Raw genomic sequence first — 19,912 nt, 5'->3', positions numbered from 1 at the left:
AAGAGGACGGAAGCCTTGGACTGGAGGACGGCAAACTTCACAGACTGAGATCTCCACACCGGGGGCATAGAAGTATGAAGTGCATTGTTCACCCTGATAAACCAATCACACCATAGTAGAGTTCCCCTTTAAGATTTAAAGCAATACAGCGCACAGAATGAGAACTGCCATGATGCAGCCCCTGGCTTTGTGCTGCTGTCCAGCAAATGACCCCTGACCTACCTTAGAGGGGTCCCCTACCCTGTCCACCCAGTATGCTGGAAACCCCTTGTGTCATAATAAGAAGACATTATTACCTCCTCCTTCCTCACTGGGCATACACTCTCCATACTCACAGCTCCACCTGAACAGCAGCTCCTCCCCTCCTCTTTCTATAGGCTACGACAAAATGGCCACCGACTAACTTCTCCAGCACTGCGGACAACTCTTTTAATAGTTTGAATATTTATTCACAAGTCAGTTATATCGTTGGATTGGAGGCAGGTGACCCCTTATAGGTGATATTCTAATCGTTTTGTTACACAAAGTAAACATTTAGGTAACCAGGAAGTATTTGTGGTGATGGAACGCAAACACCGGAAGTTGTAGGCATAAACCGGAAGTTGTTGTTCTGATAGAGGGGAAACAATAGCAGCTCTTTTATTCACTTTCCTATATAAGAATAGCAATGCCACTGATTAGAAGAAAAGCTATACGCATTATATTTATATATTTCCCATAGTGCAAGGTCGGCTTTAACCCCTTGTCATCCAGCTGCCCTGTCCCCATACAGACAATGACTCCCTACCTAGTTCCTTTACCATATAGTAGGGATATTTTGATAACAGCTGCTCAGTCTCCCTTCTCTGAAGTGAAGGGGAGACTGTGATCCATCTCTTTCATTGTTATACGACTAATACCACTTGTCACTTACTCTAGGAAAAAGTTTCAACATAGCGATGACTTTTACTATATGGGTCTAGAACTGCTATTATCTGTTTCTTGGTCTACAAGAAAATGTCTGCCCCCTCCTGCACTTAGGACGTTCATTACCCTAATATGCAAACAGGTGCCCTCTAATGGTGGGGTCACGTCACATTTGGGTACCCATTGCATTTGCCTACCCGCTGGAGTGCGCATGCGTGATGTCGTCGTATGTGTTTCAACACAGGGCTTGCTTCGCTCGCCAATCTTCGGGCACGGCCTCGTTTCACTCGGCATAATTATAATTTAACTCTATGTCCACTTGGATGGTGGGGTTTGAACCTGGACGCAGGGGTACGGGCACATAATTCTGCGCAAGATCACCAGAGTGTTGGACCGCATATGGCGGTGTTGCGCATGAGCAGTCCAGCGGGTAGCCAAATGTGATGGGTCGCCATATGTGACGAAACAGTGGCAATAGTTGCACACTGTATAACCTCTTGCCACCGAGCGTACGCAGATCTGCATACTCGGCTTTCGGGGGTTATACAGGGATGATGCCCGCAGCTGCAGGCATCATCCCGGTACTGTTTTTTAGAGCCGACGATTGGCTTTTCAGTGATGACAACCAATGTGGCTAAAAGGCTCAAGGCTTCAACACAACTGTGCTTTGGGGATGTCTGTGAATAGACTACATTGCACTGTCTGTCTCTCTGGCATAATGGATGGTATCAGAACTCACAGGCAGCAGGCACTTATTGGTCATAAGATAACAAAATCAGCACCCAGTAGCCATGTTATGTGACGCACTGTGACACAGCCAGCCAGAGCCATGATAGAATGCCTGCTGCCTGTGAGTTATCATAACGCTGATGATCTTAACCAGTTGCCAATCGCCTATGTACGCCTATGTAAAAAAAAGGTAGTTTGCCAGTCTGTCAGTATGGAAGACATTGATCCTGTGTTCCTGCAAAGCAGGTACAGGGATCTATGTCTTCCCTTAGTAAAAGCACCTCCCCTACAGTAAGAAAACATTTGTTGGGCACATATTTAACCCATTGATTGCCCTAGATGTTATCCCCTTCCCAGCCAGTGTCAATAGTACAGTGACAGTACATATTTTTAGCACTGATCACTTTATTAGTGTTACTGGTTCCCACAAAGTGTGAAAAGTGTCACTAATGCCGCGTACACACGAGTGGAATGTTAGACAGAAAAATTCTGACAGACCTAGAAATAGGTCTAAATATTTCCTATGGAACCAATTCCTATCGGGAAAACTGCTCATCTGTATGCTGTTTCGACAGACCAAAAACAACGCATGCTCTGAAGCAAGTACGAGAGGGAAGCTATTGGCTACTGGATATTGAAATTCCTTTTTCTAGTCCCGTCGCACGTGTTGTACGTCACCGCATTCTAGATGGTCGGACTTTGGTGTGATCGTGTGTAGGCAAGACAGTTTCAGTGGAACTCTGTCGGAACTCTGTCGGAAAAACCTTCGGAGTTTATTCCGACAGGAAAACCGGTCGTGTGTACACGGCATTAGTGTCCGATTTGTCTACCGCAATATCGCAGTCACTGATTGCTGCCATTACTAGTAAAAAAAAAGTATGTCCCCGGATTTCTTTTTAAAAATCTGGTCACCTTAGAGTACACCCCTAAGTGAAAATGTCCAAATTGGGCCCAAAGTGCATGGAGTTCACCAGAGCTTCACAGGTTGCCACTGAAGTCCTCTTCCACTCCTCCATGATGACCTTCCGTTTGAGGATGCCCCACAGATGCTCAATAGGGTTTAGGTCTGGAGACATGCTTGGCCAGTCCATCACCCTTGCCCTCAGCTTCTTTAGCAAGGCAGTGGTTGTCTTGGGGGTGTGTTTGGGGTTGTTATCATGTTGGAATACTGCCCTGCAGGGGTGTACTCACTTTTGTTGCCAGCGGTTTAGACATTAATGGCTGTGTGTTGAATTATTTTGAGGGGACAGCAAATCAATACTGTTATACAAGCTATACACTCACTACTTTACATTGTAGCAAAGTGTAATTTCTTCAGTGTTGTCGCATGAAAAGATATCATAAAATATTTACAAAAATGTGAGGGGTGTACTCACTTTTGTGAGCTACTGTATTAAGTCGATTGGTTCATTATTTTCACAATTTATATGTAAAGTGGTAGAGCAGCATATTTGGGAAATCACATTTATTATGTTCAGCTTTTCATTTAGGAGCCCACAGTGCAGTGCGCAAAAACAAAACACCAAAGTAAACCAAAAATGTACACGTGAACCCACAAAAAAGTGCTCAAGGGTGTGCTGAATGGTCCCCTCCCAAAGAGGAACTACACTTCCCTGATCCCCCCCCCCCTGGGGTGCAAAACTCTTGACAAGGGTAAAGCACACTCAGGTCCACCTAGTCAAAATGCCCTGCATTGGTAACCACAATGCCTTTTAGCATGTTGCCTCAGTACTATGTGGTTTGGTGTGGCGCGAATAAAAAAAAAAAGGTTGAGGACTTTTTTACCCGTGTTTCTTGCTGATGTACTGTAGGACAGACCATTGAATTTAATGCCCTACCCGCAACCAACACATGCAAACACTCATGGACAGAAGTAAAACATAGAAACTGTATGTGTATGGATCCGGAGCATGCAATACTGCTGGATTCAGATTTGTATGCATTATGGATCTGAACGCAGATTATTGTATGCTCATGTCCATGAGCCCTAATACAAGGTGTGACTGACCCAACTGGGACAGGGGCTTTTGGAGGGGACTACGGGGTAGCCCCTTGCCTACTGACTATGGACCCTGGCATTTGAGGGAGCTACAAGAATTCAGGAAGATGTCCTATTATATAATGCAAGAGGACATTACATTTAACAGCCAAGGAAGCCATGATGGTCTCCACCAACTTGAAACTCAGTGAGAAGATGAAAGTAAAAAGAAAGCTGGTTAACCACTTCAATACAGGGCACTTAAACACCTTCCTGCCCAGACCAATTTTGAGCTTTCAGCGCTGTCGCACTTTGAATGACAATTGCGCGGTCATGCTACACTGTACCCAAATGAAATTTTTATCATTTTTTTCCCCACAAATAGAGCTTTCTTTTGGTGGTATTTGATCACCTCTACGGTTTTTATTTTTTGCGCTACAAATATAAAAATACCGAAAATTTTGAAAAAAAATAATGTTTTTTTTTGTTTCAGTTTCAAAACTTTGTAAATAAGTAAGTTTTCTCCTTCACTGATGGGCACTGATGGGGCTACACTGATGGGCACTGATAAGGCGGCACTGATGGGCACCAATGAAGTGGCACTGATAGGCGGCACTGATGGGCGACACGGACGGACACTGATAGGTGGCACAAATTGGCACTGATAGCTGGCACGGATGGGCGGCACGGATGGGCGGCACGGATGGGCATGGATAGGCGGCACAGGTGGGCATGGATAGGCGGCACAGGTGGGCACTCATAGGCGGCACAGGTGGGCACTCATAGGCGGCACAGGTGGGCACTCATATGCGGCACAGGTGGGCACTCATAGGCGGCACAGGTGGGCACTCATAGGCGGCATCGGTGTTATACTATAGTAATGGATGCCAATCAGTGCCAAACAATAATGCATGCCAATCAGTGATGCCCATTGTGGGCACTGATTGGCATCCATTATGGGCACTGATTGGCACCCATTGTGCTGATTGGCATCCCTGGTGGTCTAGGGAGGATTATGACCTTTATTACCTTTTCCCTGGTGGTCTGGTGGCGTCCCTGGTGGTCCAGTGTGGGCATCCTCAGGGGGGCTGTGCTGATAATCGATCAGCACAGACCCCCCCCTGTCAGAGGAGCAGCCGATCGGCTCTCCTCTACTCGTGTCTGACAGACGCGAGTGAGGGAAAGCCGATCATCGGCTCTTCCCATTTACACTGTGATCAGCCGTGATTGGACACGGCTGATCACATGGTAAAGAGTCTCCGTCGGAGACTCTTTACCGAGATTGTAGTTGCCGGGTGTCAGACTGACACCCCGCAACAACGATCGCCGCGATGCGCGCCCCCGGGGGTGCGCAGCGGCTCATAATCCTGATCACGTCATATGACGTCCGGTCAGGATTATGAAACCACTTTGCCGCCGTCAATTGCCTATAGGGCGGGCGGCAAGTGGTTAATGAGATTTGGACAGCCCTGGGTCTTCTTGAATACTGGTGCCGAACTGTCTGGGTGGGCATTAACCTGAGGCATCTAGGCTTGTCTAGGTGACTAGTTGTTAATTAGTATACTGTTTAACCTCCCACCCCGCCCACGCTATAGCCAAAAGACTGCTACAGCATATTCCTTAATTGCCGGGAGGGCGTCCATGTATGTCCTCCCGAGTTCGGGGCATGCGTGGCGCGCTCTGTGATTAGCGAGTCAATAAGACTTGGCTGATCACAGATCAATCCCGGGCCCCTTATCACGTGACCAGCTGTCAGCTAACGACAGCTGATCACGTGATGTAAACAGAAGATCAGTAATCTGCTTTTTTTCCCCTCATACTGACAGTGTGAGGAGGAAAAAAAAGTTGATGACCGGCTTCTGTCAGGGGGACAACGGTCCCAAACAGGGAGAGCTGCTGCTGCCTCATCTGTGCCCACCAGTGCATATCACTGCTGCCTATCAGTGCCACCTACCAGTGTCCACCAGTGCACCTATCAATGCCCACCAGTGCCACCTATTAGTGCCCATCAGTGCCACCTCTCAGTGCCGTCTCATGAGTGCCCATTAGTGCCACCTACCAGTGCCCATCAGTGCAGCTTATCAGTATAGCCTATCAGTGTAGCCTCATCAGTGCACATCAATGAAGGAGAAAAATTACCAGTTTCAAAATGTTATAACAACCTAGGACATTTTTGCAACAAAAATAAAAGACTCAGCAGTGATTAAATACCACCAAAAGAAAGCTCCATTTGTGTGAAAGAAATCTGAAAATTTAATTTGGGTACAGTGTTGCATGACCGCGCAATTGTCATTCAAAGTTTGACAGCGCTGAGAGGTGAAAATTGGCCTGGGCAGGAAGGGGTTTAAGTGCCCAGTAAGCAAGTGGTTAATTATATTACTGTTTATGTTGGCTGTTCCTTAAACCTGGTACACAATATGTGCTTTTTTCCGTTCAACCCAGTGGGTTGAATGAAAAGACCTGCTAGCTCCAGTTTTAGCTGCTGTACTAATGATCTCACCCAGTAAGCTTTGTGTTCTGACAGGGGGACCATTGGCTGAGAGCACTGATCAGGAGCCAGTCAGCTGCTGGTTTTCCAGCATGCGTGTCCGACAGAAGCTGCCATTCACATCGGCCGAATGACGGACAGTTTTTATTGAACCGGCCTATGTCACCTGGAAATCGGCCCATATGTACAGGGCTTTAGATGTGCTAATGATAATACTCCTTTCAATTTGTTTAGAATAATGTGATCATGCTCTACCTGATTTTGTGTGGTACAAATCCCGTGTACGTTTATAATAAAGTCAGTTCCAGTTTGCATCTAAGCTAGCGCCGTCTAGTTCTTGGGTGCAATGCTCAGCTAATACCTGGTTCCTGGTCGCAGATTGGAGGAAGCTGTATCTTGCCGGAGGCACCCAAGCGGGGAGCTAAGCGGTCCGTCACACAAGGGTTCACACAAAAAACGCAGATTAGAGCTCTGGCTGGCAGAGCCTACTGGCTGAACAGAAGACTCCATAGTAATTATATGCAATACTTCATATTAAAGAAAAGAATAATGTATAGGGGTGTAGACCTCAGGGAAGGAACAATGGCCTTTTTATTTCCTTCCCTCAGAGATTTGTAGTCTAATAAATTCTTTAGGAAAAGGATTTTGTATTATTATTATTATTACATAGTTCGCAAGTTAGCTTGAATAAAGACATCCAAGTGTGCTTGCTTGTCATTAACATTTTCCGTTTATTGCATTCGCTTAGAAACACAGCTGAAAGTTTATTTATTCACACTCCTCGCTGACACCACCAACTGCGGAAGGGAGTTCCACATCCTTACCACTCTAATAGTAAAGAATTTCATATGCAGTTTTTGGTTAAGCTGCTTTTCGCCCAACTTCATTGTTTGGCTGTGGGGCTTTTTTAGAGACCTTGGGTTAAATAGTTTCCTCCCAATGTTCCCCATTTAAAAGTTTGTATACTGCAAGCTTATGCCCTCTTAAGCATTACTTCTCCAGGGAGAATTTTTAATGCTTGCTCTTTATAATTGAGGTCCTCCAGAACCCTTATAAGCTTTGTGAACCTTCTCTGGACTCTCTCCAGTTCAAGCACATCCTTCTTGAGAACTGTATGAATTACTCTAGATGTGGCTGGACCAGAGTTTTGTAAAATGGTAGAACTATAGTTTTATCTTTTGAGTGAATACCCCTTTTAACCACTTGCAGACCAGCCGCCATCATTATACTGTGGCAGGTCGGCACCATCCCACGAGCTGTTGTAGCTATACAGCGGCTCCTTTAGGCGGGATAGCAGACCCTCCGGTGGCACGCGCACATGCCTGCTGCACTGCGGGGGTGCCAATGCTCGTGACCAGCGGTCGCAATGACCATCGGCCACGAGCGATCATGGGCATGACAAGCAGAACAGGGACGTGGGTGTGTAAACACACAAATCCATTTTCTGTGAGGAGATGCAGATTGTGAGTTCCTAATAGCTAGGAACCACAGTCTGCCATCTCCTATAGTTAGTCCCCTTCACCTACAGTTAGAACATACAGTCAGGGAACACAGCTTGATCGCCCCCTAGTTTTAACCATTTCCCTGCCAGTGACATTTATACAGTAATCAGTGCATTTTGATAGCACTGATCACTGTATAATTGTCAATCGTCCCAAAAATGTGTCAAAAGTATCCAATGTGTCTGCCATGATGACGCAGTCATGATAAAAAATAGCAGATCGCCGTCCATTACTAGTAAGATAAAATAATAATGAAAATGCCATAACGCTTTCCCCTATTTTGTAGACACTATAAATTTTGCGTAAACCAATCAATATATGCTTATTGTGATTTTTATTACCAAAAATATGTAGAAGAATATATAGCGGCCTAAACTGAGAACAAAAATTAGCTTTTTTTGAAAAAAGACTTGGGGATATTTATTATAGCAAAAAAGTACAAAATATTGTTGTTTTTTTTTCAAAATTTGTGTTTTTTTTTTGTTTATAGCGCAAAAAATAAAAACCACCAAAGGAAAGCTCTATTTGTGGGGAAAAAGGACGTCAATTTTGTTTGGGTACAGCGTCGCACTACCGCGCAATTGTCAGTTAAAGCGACGCAGTGCCTAATTGCTTAAATGTGCTCTGGTCATTGAGCAGCCAAATCTTCTGGGGCGGAAGTGGTTAAAGAGGATCTTCAGACTCTATGAAAAAAAAATAAAAGTCAGCAGCGACAAATACTGTACTAAATACAAAAGGACCCTTACCTGTCCAAGGATCCAGTGCCGTCCTCACCCAGGCTGTTTTCTGACATTCTTCAGGTCCCCAGCATGCTTACTAAGGGAAGCCGGCTGTGATTACTTGCGGCTTCCCACTGAGTATGCACCAGCCGCGGTGCACTTTGTGCATCACAGATTTTTGGAACCTGTGACAAGTCCCAGAAGGCGGTGGGCAAAGGGGGAGGGGAGGGCTAATCTTTCACACCAATCTCCTGGGCCCAAGCAAAATGGTAGCAGGTATCCAATAGGGGGAGAAGGGGCGGAACAGAAAAGCGGAACTTTACCTTTTTGGGTGAAGTTCCACTTTAATGCATGACAATAGTCTGCTAGTCATGTATAATATTATACAGGATTTATATAGCGCCAACAGTTTGCACAGCTCTTCACAAAATAAAGGGGTACAGTCACACCGGCCATAGACGGAGTGATTTTCTTTCTTGTAACCACGGTTGCAGGAAAGAAAATTGCTACATTCCCCCATCAACACAGTCAGTGCTGATGGGGGAACTCTTCCCCTAGAGCCATTGTGTTCTGCTGGGGGGGGGGGGCAGGAAGCCACCCCCTGCCCGGAGAACACAGTGATCATTGCTAGTGATCGCTCGGTCATCTTGGGTACATTCAGCTTGCCCATACATGGTTCGAATCTCGGCCAGTTCCTGCTAAACTGGCAAAGATTTGAACTGTCTATGGCCGGCTTTAGGAGAGCCTTGCTCCTGAGATCTTACAATCCAAAGCATACAGTATTTGTAGCTCTGACAACCCCCTGCAGAAGTCATGTGACCGCTAAAGTTTCTTATCTACAGAAAAAAAGAAAAGACAACAAGCTGCAACAGTTTTCTCTCTGCAATTTTTTTAAAATCTTGGAACACTGTTTTTTTTTTATTCAGAAGAATTGCATATATCAATAAAATTGACTTACAATAGCAGCTACACATCCACGTTTACAGTAATATTTCAGACTGGATGATCATGATAGTTTATTACAAATACAAACATATACACTGGGTTTGATTTACTTAACCACTTGCTTACTGGGCACTTAAACCCCCCTCAGTCCCAGACCAATTTTCAGCTTTCAGCGCTGATGCACTTTGAGTGACAATTACGCGGTCATACAACACTGTACCCAAATGAATTTTTTATCATTTTTTTCCCACAAATAGAGCTTTCTTTTGGTGGTATTTAGTTACAGCTCGGAGTTTTATTTTTTGCTAAACAAACAAAAAAAGATGCAAAAAAAAAAAAAAAAAAAATCATGTTTTAATAGTTTGTTATAAAATTTAGCAAACGGGTCATTTTTCTCCTTCATTGAAGTGCGCTGATTAGGCGGCACTGATAGGCTGCATTGGTGGGCACTGATGGGCTGCATTGGTGGGCACTGATGGGCTGCATTGGTGGGCACTGATAGGCTGCACTGGTGGGCACTGATAGGCATAGTTAAGGTGGCACTAATAGGCACAGATAAGGCGGCACCGATGGGCACAGATAAGGCGGCACTGATGGGCAAAGATGGGCACAGATAAGATGGCACGGATGGGTGGCACGGATAAGTGGCACGGATGGGTGGCACGGATGGGCACTGATAGGTACCACAGATAGATGGGACTGATGGGCACTGATAGGTGGCACTGATAGGTGGCTCTGATAGGTGGCACTGCTGGGCACTGATGGGCGGCACTGCTGGGCACTGATGGGCGGCACTGCTGGGCACTGATGGGCGGCACTGGGGTGCAGCACCTGAGGCAGATTTTGGGTGGCACTGTGGGTGGCACTGCTGGGTGGCACTGTGGGTGGCACTGTGGGCACTGCTGGGTGGCACTGTGGGCACTGCTGGGTGGCACTGTGGGCACTATCGGCACTGCTGGGTGGCACTGACAGGGGGGCACTTACTTTATTTCAGGATGGCACTGCGGGTGGCAGGTGGGCACTGGCAGGGGGCAGGTGTCCTTTTACATTGCTGGCCGTGATCGGGACTGATGTCCCGAACACGGCCGCCGGCGATCGGCTTTTTTTTTTTCTCCTCGCGCTGTCAGCGCGAGGAGGAATACTAGCCGATTACCGGCTCCGTTTTATCACATGATCAGCTGTCATTGGCTGACAGCTGATCACGTGATAAGGGGTCGGGATCGACCCCTTACACGGATCGGTGATCAGGCGAGTCTCACGGACTCGCCGATCACAGAGCGCGCAGGCCGCTCGTAACCGGGACTACGTCAATAGACGTAGTCCCGAAAATGTGGGTCCGAGCTATTGCCGTCATTTTGCAATAGCGCGGATCCCAAGTGGTTAATCTAGAGAGTGCAAATTCTGGTGCAGCTATCCATGGTAGCCAATCAGCTTCTAACTTCACCTCGTTCAATTAACCACTTGACTTCTGCAAGATTTACGTCCCCTTCATGACTAGGCCATTTTTGCGATACGGCACTGCATTACTTTAACGATTTCGCGGTCGTGCAAAGTTGTACACAAATAAAATTGATGTCCTTTTTTCCCCACAAATAGAGCTTTCTTTTGGTGGTATTTGATCACCTCGGCGGTTTTGAATTTTTTGCGCTATAAACAAAAAATAAAACCAACAGTTTTGAAAAAAACAAAAACAAAATTATTTCTTTCTGCTATTAAACATATCCAATAAAAAAAAAAAAACTAATTTCTTCATAAATTTAGGCCAATATGTATTCTCCTACATGGTTTTTGGTAAACAAAACACCACCATTAAGTGTATATTAATTAGTTTGCACAAAAGTTATAGCATCTACAAATTATGAGATATTTTTATTTCTATATTTTTTTACTAGTAATGGCGGCGATCAGCAACTTATAGTGGGGCTGCAATATTGCAGCGGACATTTACAGTAAAGGATCACTAAAGGCAATTTAATATTTTTTTTTTTTAAATAACAAACATGTTATACTTACCTCCACTTTGCAGCTCGTTTTGCACAGAGTGGCCCTGAACCTGGTCTTCTGGGGTCCCTCGGCAGCTGTCACGGCTCCCTCCTGCAAGGACTCCACAACTTCATGCGAGCTCCCTCGCATGGTGTGGAGTGCTTGCGGGCACGCTCCCGTGATACAGCTGGCGGCCGTAGCTGCTCACTGTATCACTCAGCCCCGCCCCCCCGCGTGCTGCTTCATTGGATGTGATTGACAGCAGCTCAAGCCAATGACTGCGCTGCTTTGAATCCATCCACTCTAGCCAATCAATGGCCAGGGTGAGCGGCGAAGAGGATGTCGGGGACGAGCGTGGGACTTTCGAGGGGTCAGGTAAGTAAAACGGGGGGGGGGGGGGGGCCGGCACTGTCAGATATTTTTTCACCTTAATGCATGAAATGCATTAAGGTGAAAAAACTTTTACCTTTACAACCCCTTTAAATATGCTAAATATGCACGGACACTGTACTAATGACACTGGCTGGGGGTTAACATCAGGGGAGATCAAATTGTTAACTGTGTGCCTAGTCAGTGTTTTTCTAAACTGTGTGAGGTACTTTTACTAGGGGAAGACATGGATCCTAGTCCCTGGTTTGCAGAGACACAGGATCCATACCTTCCCTCCTATCAGATCGCCGTTCTGCTTCTCTGCTCGTTCATCGATGATTGCCAATGGACATGGAGTCTGCGGTACCCACCGTTGGGCTCCCGCTGTGTATAATCATAGTAGATGCAAGCCGCCGGTGGCATGCATGCGCACCCCACCCCTACTCGGAAGAGCTAGATCACACATATGCACACATATATTAATATATTATATATATATATATATATATATATATATATATATATATATATATATATATATATATATATATGATACGTGATAGGGTGGTCCTAAACCGGTTAAGCTTTGACAAAATAAAAAAAAATCTGAAAGCGAATTGGTTTCTATGCAGAGCTGCACCAGATCTTGCATGCTCCAGTTTTAGTAAATCAACCCCAACATCTTTTGTAGAGAAAGGCAAGTCCCGCGCAAGAAAAAAAAAAAATGATTGCTGCTCTGAGTTCATATCAGAATTGCAGTAAAAGTTGTTTTTGCTTACAAGCAGCTATCCAAATTCTTGGGGAGAATGGACATTATTCACAATATGCCTGGGTGTACCGACCACCCATTGAAAGCAAAGAAAATGGAGGGCTTGGTTGTGATAATTGACAGCATGGAGTTCAACAGTATTAAAAGATGGTGCCACATCCAGACAGCAGAACCTTGTGTTCCCTGTGGGAGCTGAGATGTGACATCAGGGAAGACTTTTTTGAAAAGCGTTTCCCGCATTCGGAACACAAATACGGCTTCTCTCCGGTATGACCCTTCTGGTGTGAGATAAGGCTGCCCCTCCGGGTAAAATATTTCCCACATTCTGAACATTCATACGGCTTCTCATCTGTATGCATCCTTTGGTGCAAAACAAGATACTGTTTCTGAGAAAAACATTTCCCACATTCCGAACAGGAAAAAGGCTTTTCATCTGTGTGAGTCCTCTGGTGCGAGATAAGATGGGCTCTTTGCGTAAAACGTTCGCCGCATTCGGAGCAGGAATATGGCTTTTCCCCCGTGTGAACCCTCTCGTGTATGGCAAGAAGCGTCTTTTCCGCAAAGCATTTACCACATTCAGCGCAAGCGTAGGGCTTCTCCCCTGTGTGACTCTTCTGGTGTTTGATGAGTAGGTCTCTCCAAGCGTAACACCTGCCACACTCGGTGCACAAGAATGGCTTCTCGGCTGTGTGAATTCTCTGGTGCCTAGCCAGTTCTGACTTCTGCCTGAAGCCCTTCCCGCACTCCGAACAGGTAAACGGCTTCTCGGCGGTGTGAGTCTTTTCATGGGACATAAGGTGGGCTCTCAGGATGAAGCTCTTCCCGCACACAGTGCAGGAAAACGGCTTGTCGGCTGTGTGAGACTTCTCGTGGTATACAAGGTGTGATTTCTCCACAAACGATTTCCCACACTCCAAACACGAGAACGGTTTCTCGCCTGTGTGGACCCGTTCGTGTCTGATGAGCGTAAACTTCCGGGAAAAGCATTTTCCGCATTCAACACAGGAATAGGGCTTCTCCCCTGTGTGAGTACTTTGGTGGGTAATGAGGTGGGCTCTCTGGATAAAAGCCTTCCCGCATTCCGAACAGGAGAATGGCTTCTCGGCTGTATGTGTCTTTTTGTGTTTAGAAAGGTTTGACCGTTCGGTGAAACCTTTCCCACACTCAGCACAGTGATATTTCTTATCTAAAGTCAGGATTCTCTGGTGCTTGGTAGGTTTTGAGCTCTCAGTAAGGAGTTTGCCCCGTTGACAATGAACAGCAGAGTTGGGGTGTTTAGGATGAAAGATTGTGTGTGTAGAGGTATCAGGAGATAGTACTGGAACATGTTTAACGCGTAAAGAATCACATATGATGTCATTGTCTGCAGTTTCAGCAACAGGAAGGATATTGTGATGTCTCTCCGTACCGTACCATCTATACAGTCCATCTGGAAGAAATAAATATATGGAAATATGAATGGTCCTCTAAAATTAGAAATTCCAGTGGTAGAAGCATTTAAAGTTGACCTGTGGTTTGCATGTGGGGGGCACAACAACATGTTCATTTTAATGTCAACTACCTCATCTGTTTACTGCTGCTGCATTCACCTGGGGAACATGTAAGGTAGGGATATGTTGCAGAACTACAAGTCCCATGAGGCAAAGCAAGACTCTAACAGCCACAAGCATGACACCCAGAGGCAGAGGCATGATGGGACTTGTAGTTTTACAACAGCTGGAGGTCTGCTAATTGCATATCCCTGATGTAAGGTAAGCCCCATGGAAGTGGAAATTGGAGACTTAAAATGTAACTAAAGACAAAACTTTTTCTTTAGTTTTGGCTGGAATGGAGAGGGGTTAGAACACCTGTAAGTTTGTATTGTGCCCCTATTAGGGAGATTTGCCGTCTCTATTTGTCCTGTTTACCATTAGCATTGAAAGTGAAAGTAAAGGAAAATCCCAAACTTTGGGTTGTCCCCAGAAAAGTAATACAGGAGAAATCTTCCATTAGGGACACTAGCTCTAATGGACTGGGCGGTCCCCAAGGAATTCCCTTATTTTAGTATTATATTACAAGTATTGCAGGGAGCATTTCTAAAGTCGGATCGACTTGTGTCGGACCAGTTAAGACAGCTCTCATAGGGAATCATTGATTTTCACAGGTCATGAGACATGAGCTCCCGTTTGTCGTATCAGTGTGAACCCAGCCTGAGTGTTTATTATTCACCTGTGTAGATCTCTGGAGGGATCTCCTCTTCTGCACGCAGATCATTGTCCCTCACAGACGGCTCTTCTGCTTCCCCTTTAACTTCGACTTTAACGATGATCAGATTTTCATCCTGAATGACACAATTTAACAGAAACAGTAAACTAATTTCAATAAAACAGAATATTATCACTCATAGAGCAATCTGAAAACCCCAACTCTGGGCTGATGTTACATTTACCCATGCATTTAACCCCCCCCCCCCCCCCCAAGCACTGCATTGGGTGAAATGCTCATTTGTCTAAGAGGGTATAGGTGCAAAGATTCACCATACTTAGCCAGCAATCTCCCTTGCTTTTCTACACTCTGGATGTGGGCAGGCTGTTTTGCACATTACAGAACTGCTGGTCTTGCACTATATGGGATGGCAACAGTGAACTGCAAATGGCTGGGCAACATAGCAAAGTGGCTTCAGGGGACTGGTCACATGATGATGAGGAAGCCAGGAATTAGGGAAGTATTTCTATTTGTTTATTTTCCCATAACCAACAAGCATTTATTGAATACAGTTTGCATATGGGAGTTACCTATTGTGGGAGTAAAATGAAAGTGATATTAAAGCTTCCCATTTTATAAAATTTAAATAAACATGTCATACTTACCTGTTCTGTGTAATGGTTTTGCACAGAACAGCCCGATCCTCCTCTTCTATGGTCCCCCGCTGGCGATCCTGGTTACTCCCCCGCGCTGAGTGCGCCCAGAGGAAGCAGCTTACTAAGGGGACATCCGTGTGGGCTCAATCCTCTGCTCACAGTTTTTGACCGACTGCAGCAGGAGCAAATGACTCCCGCTGTTTTAAACCCAGCCTATGAGACAGAGAAGTAGGGAGAAGAGCTGACCACAACCCCACCCCCCAAGCTGCTTTCTATGGGTCACTCATGTAGGCTCACTCTTGAGCCACCCTGTCTGCATCTATTGACACAGATATCGGCTCTCGCCCTGCCCCTGTCATAAGATTTGATTGACAGGAACAGGAGACAATGGCTTTTGCTGCTATCAATCTGCCCGTTAAGGAGGGACAGAGCCAGGAGAGCTGCTTCTCTCGTGTACATTGCTATATCAAGAGCGGACTCAGGTGAGTATAAGGGGGGCCCGGGGGATCCTTTGCAACAAAAGGTTTTTCACCTAAAAGTGTTTGTTACTCAAAAAAAAAAAAAGAATGGATCCTGTCCCTTCAAAGCATGTTATACAGCACAGTGCTTGTGCTGTGTAATTTTGCCCCCTGTAACACCTGAAAAAACCTGGCTAATCCTGCCTGGTTCTGCCCCCCCCTGTAAACTGACCAACGTTCATCATGGCCGCTGAGCCTTGACACCGTGGTCAGTTTATGTGCCTCCGTCATCCACAGCTCTCCTCTCTGCTCTCCCAGTTCACCTCCCAGTTCACCTCCCTATCGGGTCAGCTCATGACAGTGCCTGCCCCCGTCCCTCCTGCTGCTGAAATAACATGTACATTTTCATACTATCCGCTCTGTCTCCTAATCCTGTTTCCCCCTGTGTGTGTGTTTTATAAAAAAAAAATGCAGATTATACCTTACTTCAGAGCGCCGATCTGCACTCATGTGACCGGCCAGCTCTCTCCTCCTCCCAACTGGCGTCAGCCTGGGAATCTCGGCCCGCCCACTTTTGCTGTCAGATGGGAAGAGGAGAGAGCCAGCCGGTCACGTGATGGCCGGGAGGCGCTCTGAAATGAGGTATAATTTGCCTTTTTTTTTTTTTTTTTTTTTTTTTTTAACACACAGGAGGGCACAGTAATGCTAGAGTTGCTTAACAACCACTTTAATGCATAGAATGCTAAAGGGGAACTAAACTCTATCAATCAACATTAACTATTTTTAATCTTTAGCCTGTTAGCATTGGTCAGTGATAGGAAAGTATATCATATTTGCTTGTTTTAAACTTTTTTATATTTCTTCAGTTACTTCCTGGTTTTCATGCCTAAGCAAATGATGTCATAGACACCAGGAGCCTTCAGTAGGGGAGGAGGGGCTTTCTCAGCTAGGCAAACCCTCTCCTGCTTACATGACTGAGCTAAGGGCAGGTAGATTCCAGGAAGTAAATGCTGCATGCATCATCTGCCCTTACTCAAGATGGCTAAGGCCAGAAATGCTACGGAGTGCTTTTAAAAGTGATTTCTCAACAAACTAAAGCATGGAGACATGGATGTATGGGGGAGTTTGCTTTAAATATTAAAAGTGAATTAAATAAAGTTTAATGCAGCTGCCTGGTCTTTTATTACCGGTCACATCTACAGCTGTCTGGTCTGCCATTACCTGTCATATCTCCAGCTGTCTGGTCTGTTATTACCGGCCACATCTACAGCTGTCTGGTCTGCCATTACCTGTCATATCTCCAGCTGTCTGGTCTGTTATTACCGGCCACATCTACAGCTATCTGGTCTGTTATTACCCGTCACATCTGCCCCTGTCCGGTCTTTTATTACCGGTCACATCTACAGCTGCCTGGTCTGTTATTACCAGTTATTACCGGTCACATCTACAGTTGCCTGCTCTGTCATTACCTGTCAGATCTGCAGCTGTCTGGTCTGTTATTACCTGTCACATCTACAGCTATCTGGTCTGTTATTACCGGTCACATCTGCAGCTGTCTGGTCTGTTATTACCAGTCACATCTGCAGCTGTCTTTTCTGTTATTACCTGTCACATCTGCAGCTGTCTAGTCTGTTATTACCTGTCACATCTGCAGCTGTCTGGTCTTTTATTACCTGTCACATCTGCAGCTGCCTGGTCTTTTATTACCGGTCACATCTACAGCTATCTGGTCTGTTATTACCGGTCACATCTGCAGCTGCCTGGTCTTTTATTACCAGTCACATCTACAGCTATCTGGGCTGTTATTACCGGCCACATCTGCAGCTGTCTGGTCTGTTATTACCAGTCACATCTGCAGCTGTCTTTTCTGTTATTACCTGTCACATCTGCAGCTGTCTAGTCTGTTATTACCTGTCACATCTAAAGCTGTCTGGTCTATTATTACCAGTCACATCTGCAGCTGTCTGGTCTTTTATTACCTGTCACATCTACAGCTGTCTGGTCTGTTATTACTGGGCACATCTACAGCTGTCTGGTCTGTTATTACCAGTCACATCTACAGCTGTCTGGTCTCTTATTACCGATCACATCTGCAGCTGACTTTTCTGTTATTACCTGTCACATCTAAAGCTGTCTGGTCTGTTATTACCGGTCACATCTACAGCTGTCTGGTCTGTTATTACCGGTCACATCTACAGCGGTCTGGTCTGTTATTACCGGTCACATCTACAGCTGTCTTTTCTGTTATTACCGGTCACATCTGCAGCTGTCTGGTCTATTACCAGTCACATCTGCAGCTGTCTTTTCTGTTATTACCTGTCACATCTACAGCTGTCTGGTCTGTTATTACCTGTCACATCTACAGCTGCCTGGTCTGTTATTACCAGTCACATCTACAGCTGTCTGATCTGTTATTACCGGTCACATCTGCAGCTGCCTGGTCTGTAATTACCGGTCGCAGCTGCAGACTGCGACTGCAACAGAACTAATAAACTGCAGTCAGCATTTACACTTTATCAATACCTTTCCTCTGCACTTCAGAAAACCAAATTTTATCCCATCTACCTCATTATGGTGTGGGATGATGTGATCTTCCTGTGTGGAGTCTCGGAAATATGGAGCACGGGGACATTTCTCTGCGGGATTTCTGTTACTGGATCCATCTGTAGGAAAAACACATGTATATTCATAAACAGCTAATGAAAAGGGTCCTCCAAAATAAGAATAGGTTGTGAAGCTGTTTTGTAACACAGTTCTCACCTGTGATGATATCTGTAGACAATTCCTCCTCTTTAATCCTCATGTGTCCTTCCTTCTCATCAGCTTTGACATCTCTCTGAGTCTCTTTGGTGTCTGTGAATAAAGATGAGAGTGAAGCCCCCTGTACTGAGATGTATGAGAGACTCCAGAGAGTGTGTGTGGGGGGAGACTGGTCACGTCTCTTGGCTGGTAACACACAATGACATTAAGTGAGGAGGAGAGCCGGAGTCTAATAGAGGCTGATGGCTCCTGACTCCACCACTGGGCACATACTGTCTCCCCATTACTGTCTACTGACAGAGGAGGGGGGAGAAGAAGAGATTGTTGTAGTGACGGAACAAAGAGAATCTGGGACTCTTCTTTGGGTTTAGTGTTTATTACTCACCTGTGCGGATCTCTGGAGGAATGTCCTCCTCCTTACATGGACCATACAGATCTTCGCCATCCTCAACTTTAACAACAATCAAGCCTTCATCCTGGATAAGAAACACCAATTAATCATGTTCAATTTAGAATGAGACTGGTTTAGTTAACACTTTTTGTCATCTACCTGATCATTTTGAGGGATCTCGTGATGTTCCTGTGTGAAATCCCAGTAATACAGAGAATGGGAGAGACATCTGTTACTGGATCCATCTGTAGGATACACACACACTGACTGAATACATTGTTTCTATGTCTTTATATCAGAGGATGTGTGTATCTAGGTGGATCCTCAATACTCTTCTCTGCTTTACAAGAAATTAAAGTCTCCTCTTACCCGGTGATGTGAGGGGCGGCCGGTTCTCCATCGTGACATCCTCATACAAATCTTTGCATCCTTCTAAATATTCCCACTCCTCTCTACGTCTGCATTTTTGTAAAAGCTAGGCATCCCTTGCTGCAAAATATCAAATAAATTGATGAACATAAAATTCTCACAAATATCTACATTCCGAAAAGTTTGTAGTGCAATAGATGAAAAGATTACTACTAAGAAATCAGACCATTTTCTCCTGGAAATTCACACAAAGTTGTATAAATTAAATTGTCTATATTTTGGTGGATATGACATTATAGGGGTGACACCTGCAAGTGAAGACCTCTGCTGGCTCACTGCACTACAGAAAATAGAACTTACCATATACCTCGGAAGAGATATAGAGACAACATTATATGTTCTGTACCCTTGTTATTTCTTAATCCAGTTAATACTTATGAGATCTAAAATTTTACCAACCTCCATCTGTTAAAGGCTATTTGAAGAAACAATATTTTATTGCAGGATGGCTACATTAAATAATATGAGTTGGTGGTCATTGTGTGGAAGAATTTATTAGTGGTAAATGGAAGGAAGAATGCCCTGGTGCTAGTGGTCAGTGGAAGGAAGAATGCCTCAGTGTTGGTAGTCAGTGGAAGGAAGAATGCCCCAGTGTTGGTGGTCAGTGGAAGGAAGAATGCCCCGGTGTTGGTGGTCAGTGGAAGGA

General features: G+C 45.2%; 1 protein-coding gene across 1 annotated transcript in view; it reads right to left on the bottom strand.

Moving 5' to 3' along the window:
- The window catches only part of LOC143957199 (uncharacterized), a 220,478-nt gene that overhangs the window by 78,143 nt on the left and 122,423 nt on the right, over positions 1 to 19,912 (bottom strand). Inside the window, exon 12 of the mRNA XM_077467346.1 lies at positions 12,531 to 13,817. Within this exon, the coding sequence (XP_077323472.1) occupies positions 12,531 to 13,817 (1,287 nt within the window). The remainder of the gene's footprint in view (positions 1 to 12,530; positions 13,818 to 19,912) is intronic.

The sequence above is a fragment of the Lithobates pipiens genome, unplaced genomic scaffold (genome assembly GCF_037356315.1).
Source record: "Lithobates pipiens isolate NorthernLeopardFrog02 unplaced genomic scaffold, aLitPip1_a1.2 Scaffold_51, whole genome shotgun sequence".
Lineage (NCBI taxonomy): Eukaryota > Metazoa > Chordata > Amphibia > Anura > Ranidae > Lithobates > Lithobates pipiens.
Note: the sequence above shows the minus strand (reverse complement) of the source record. Positions and strands in the feature narration are given on the sequence as shown.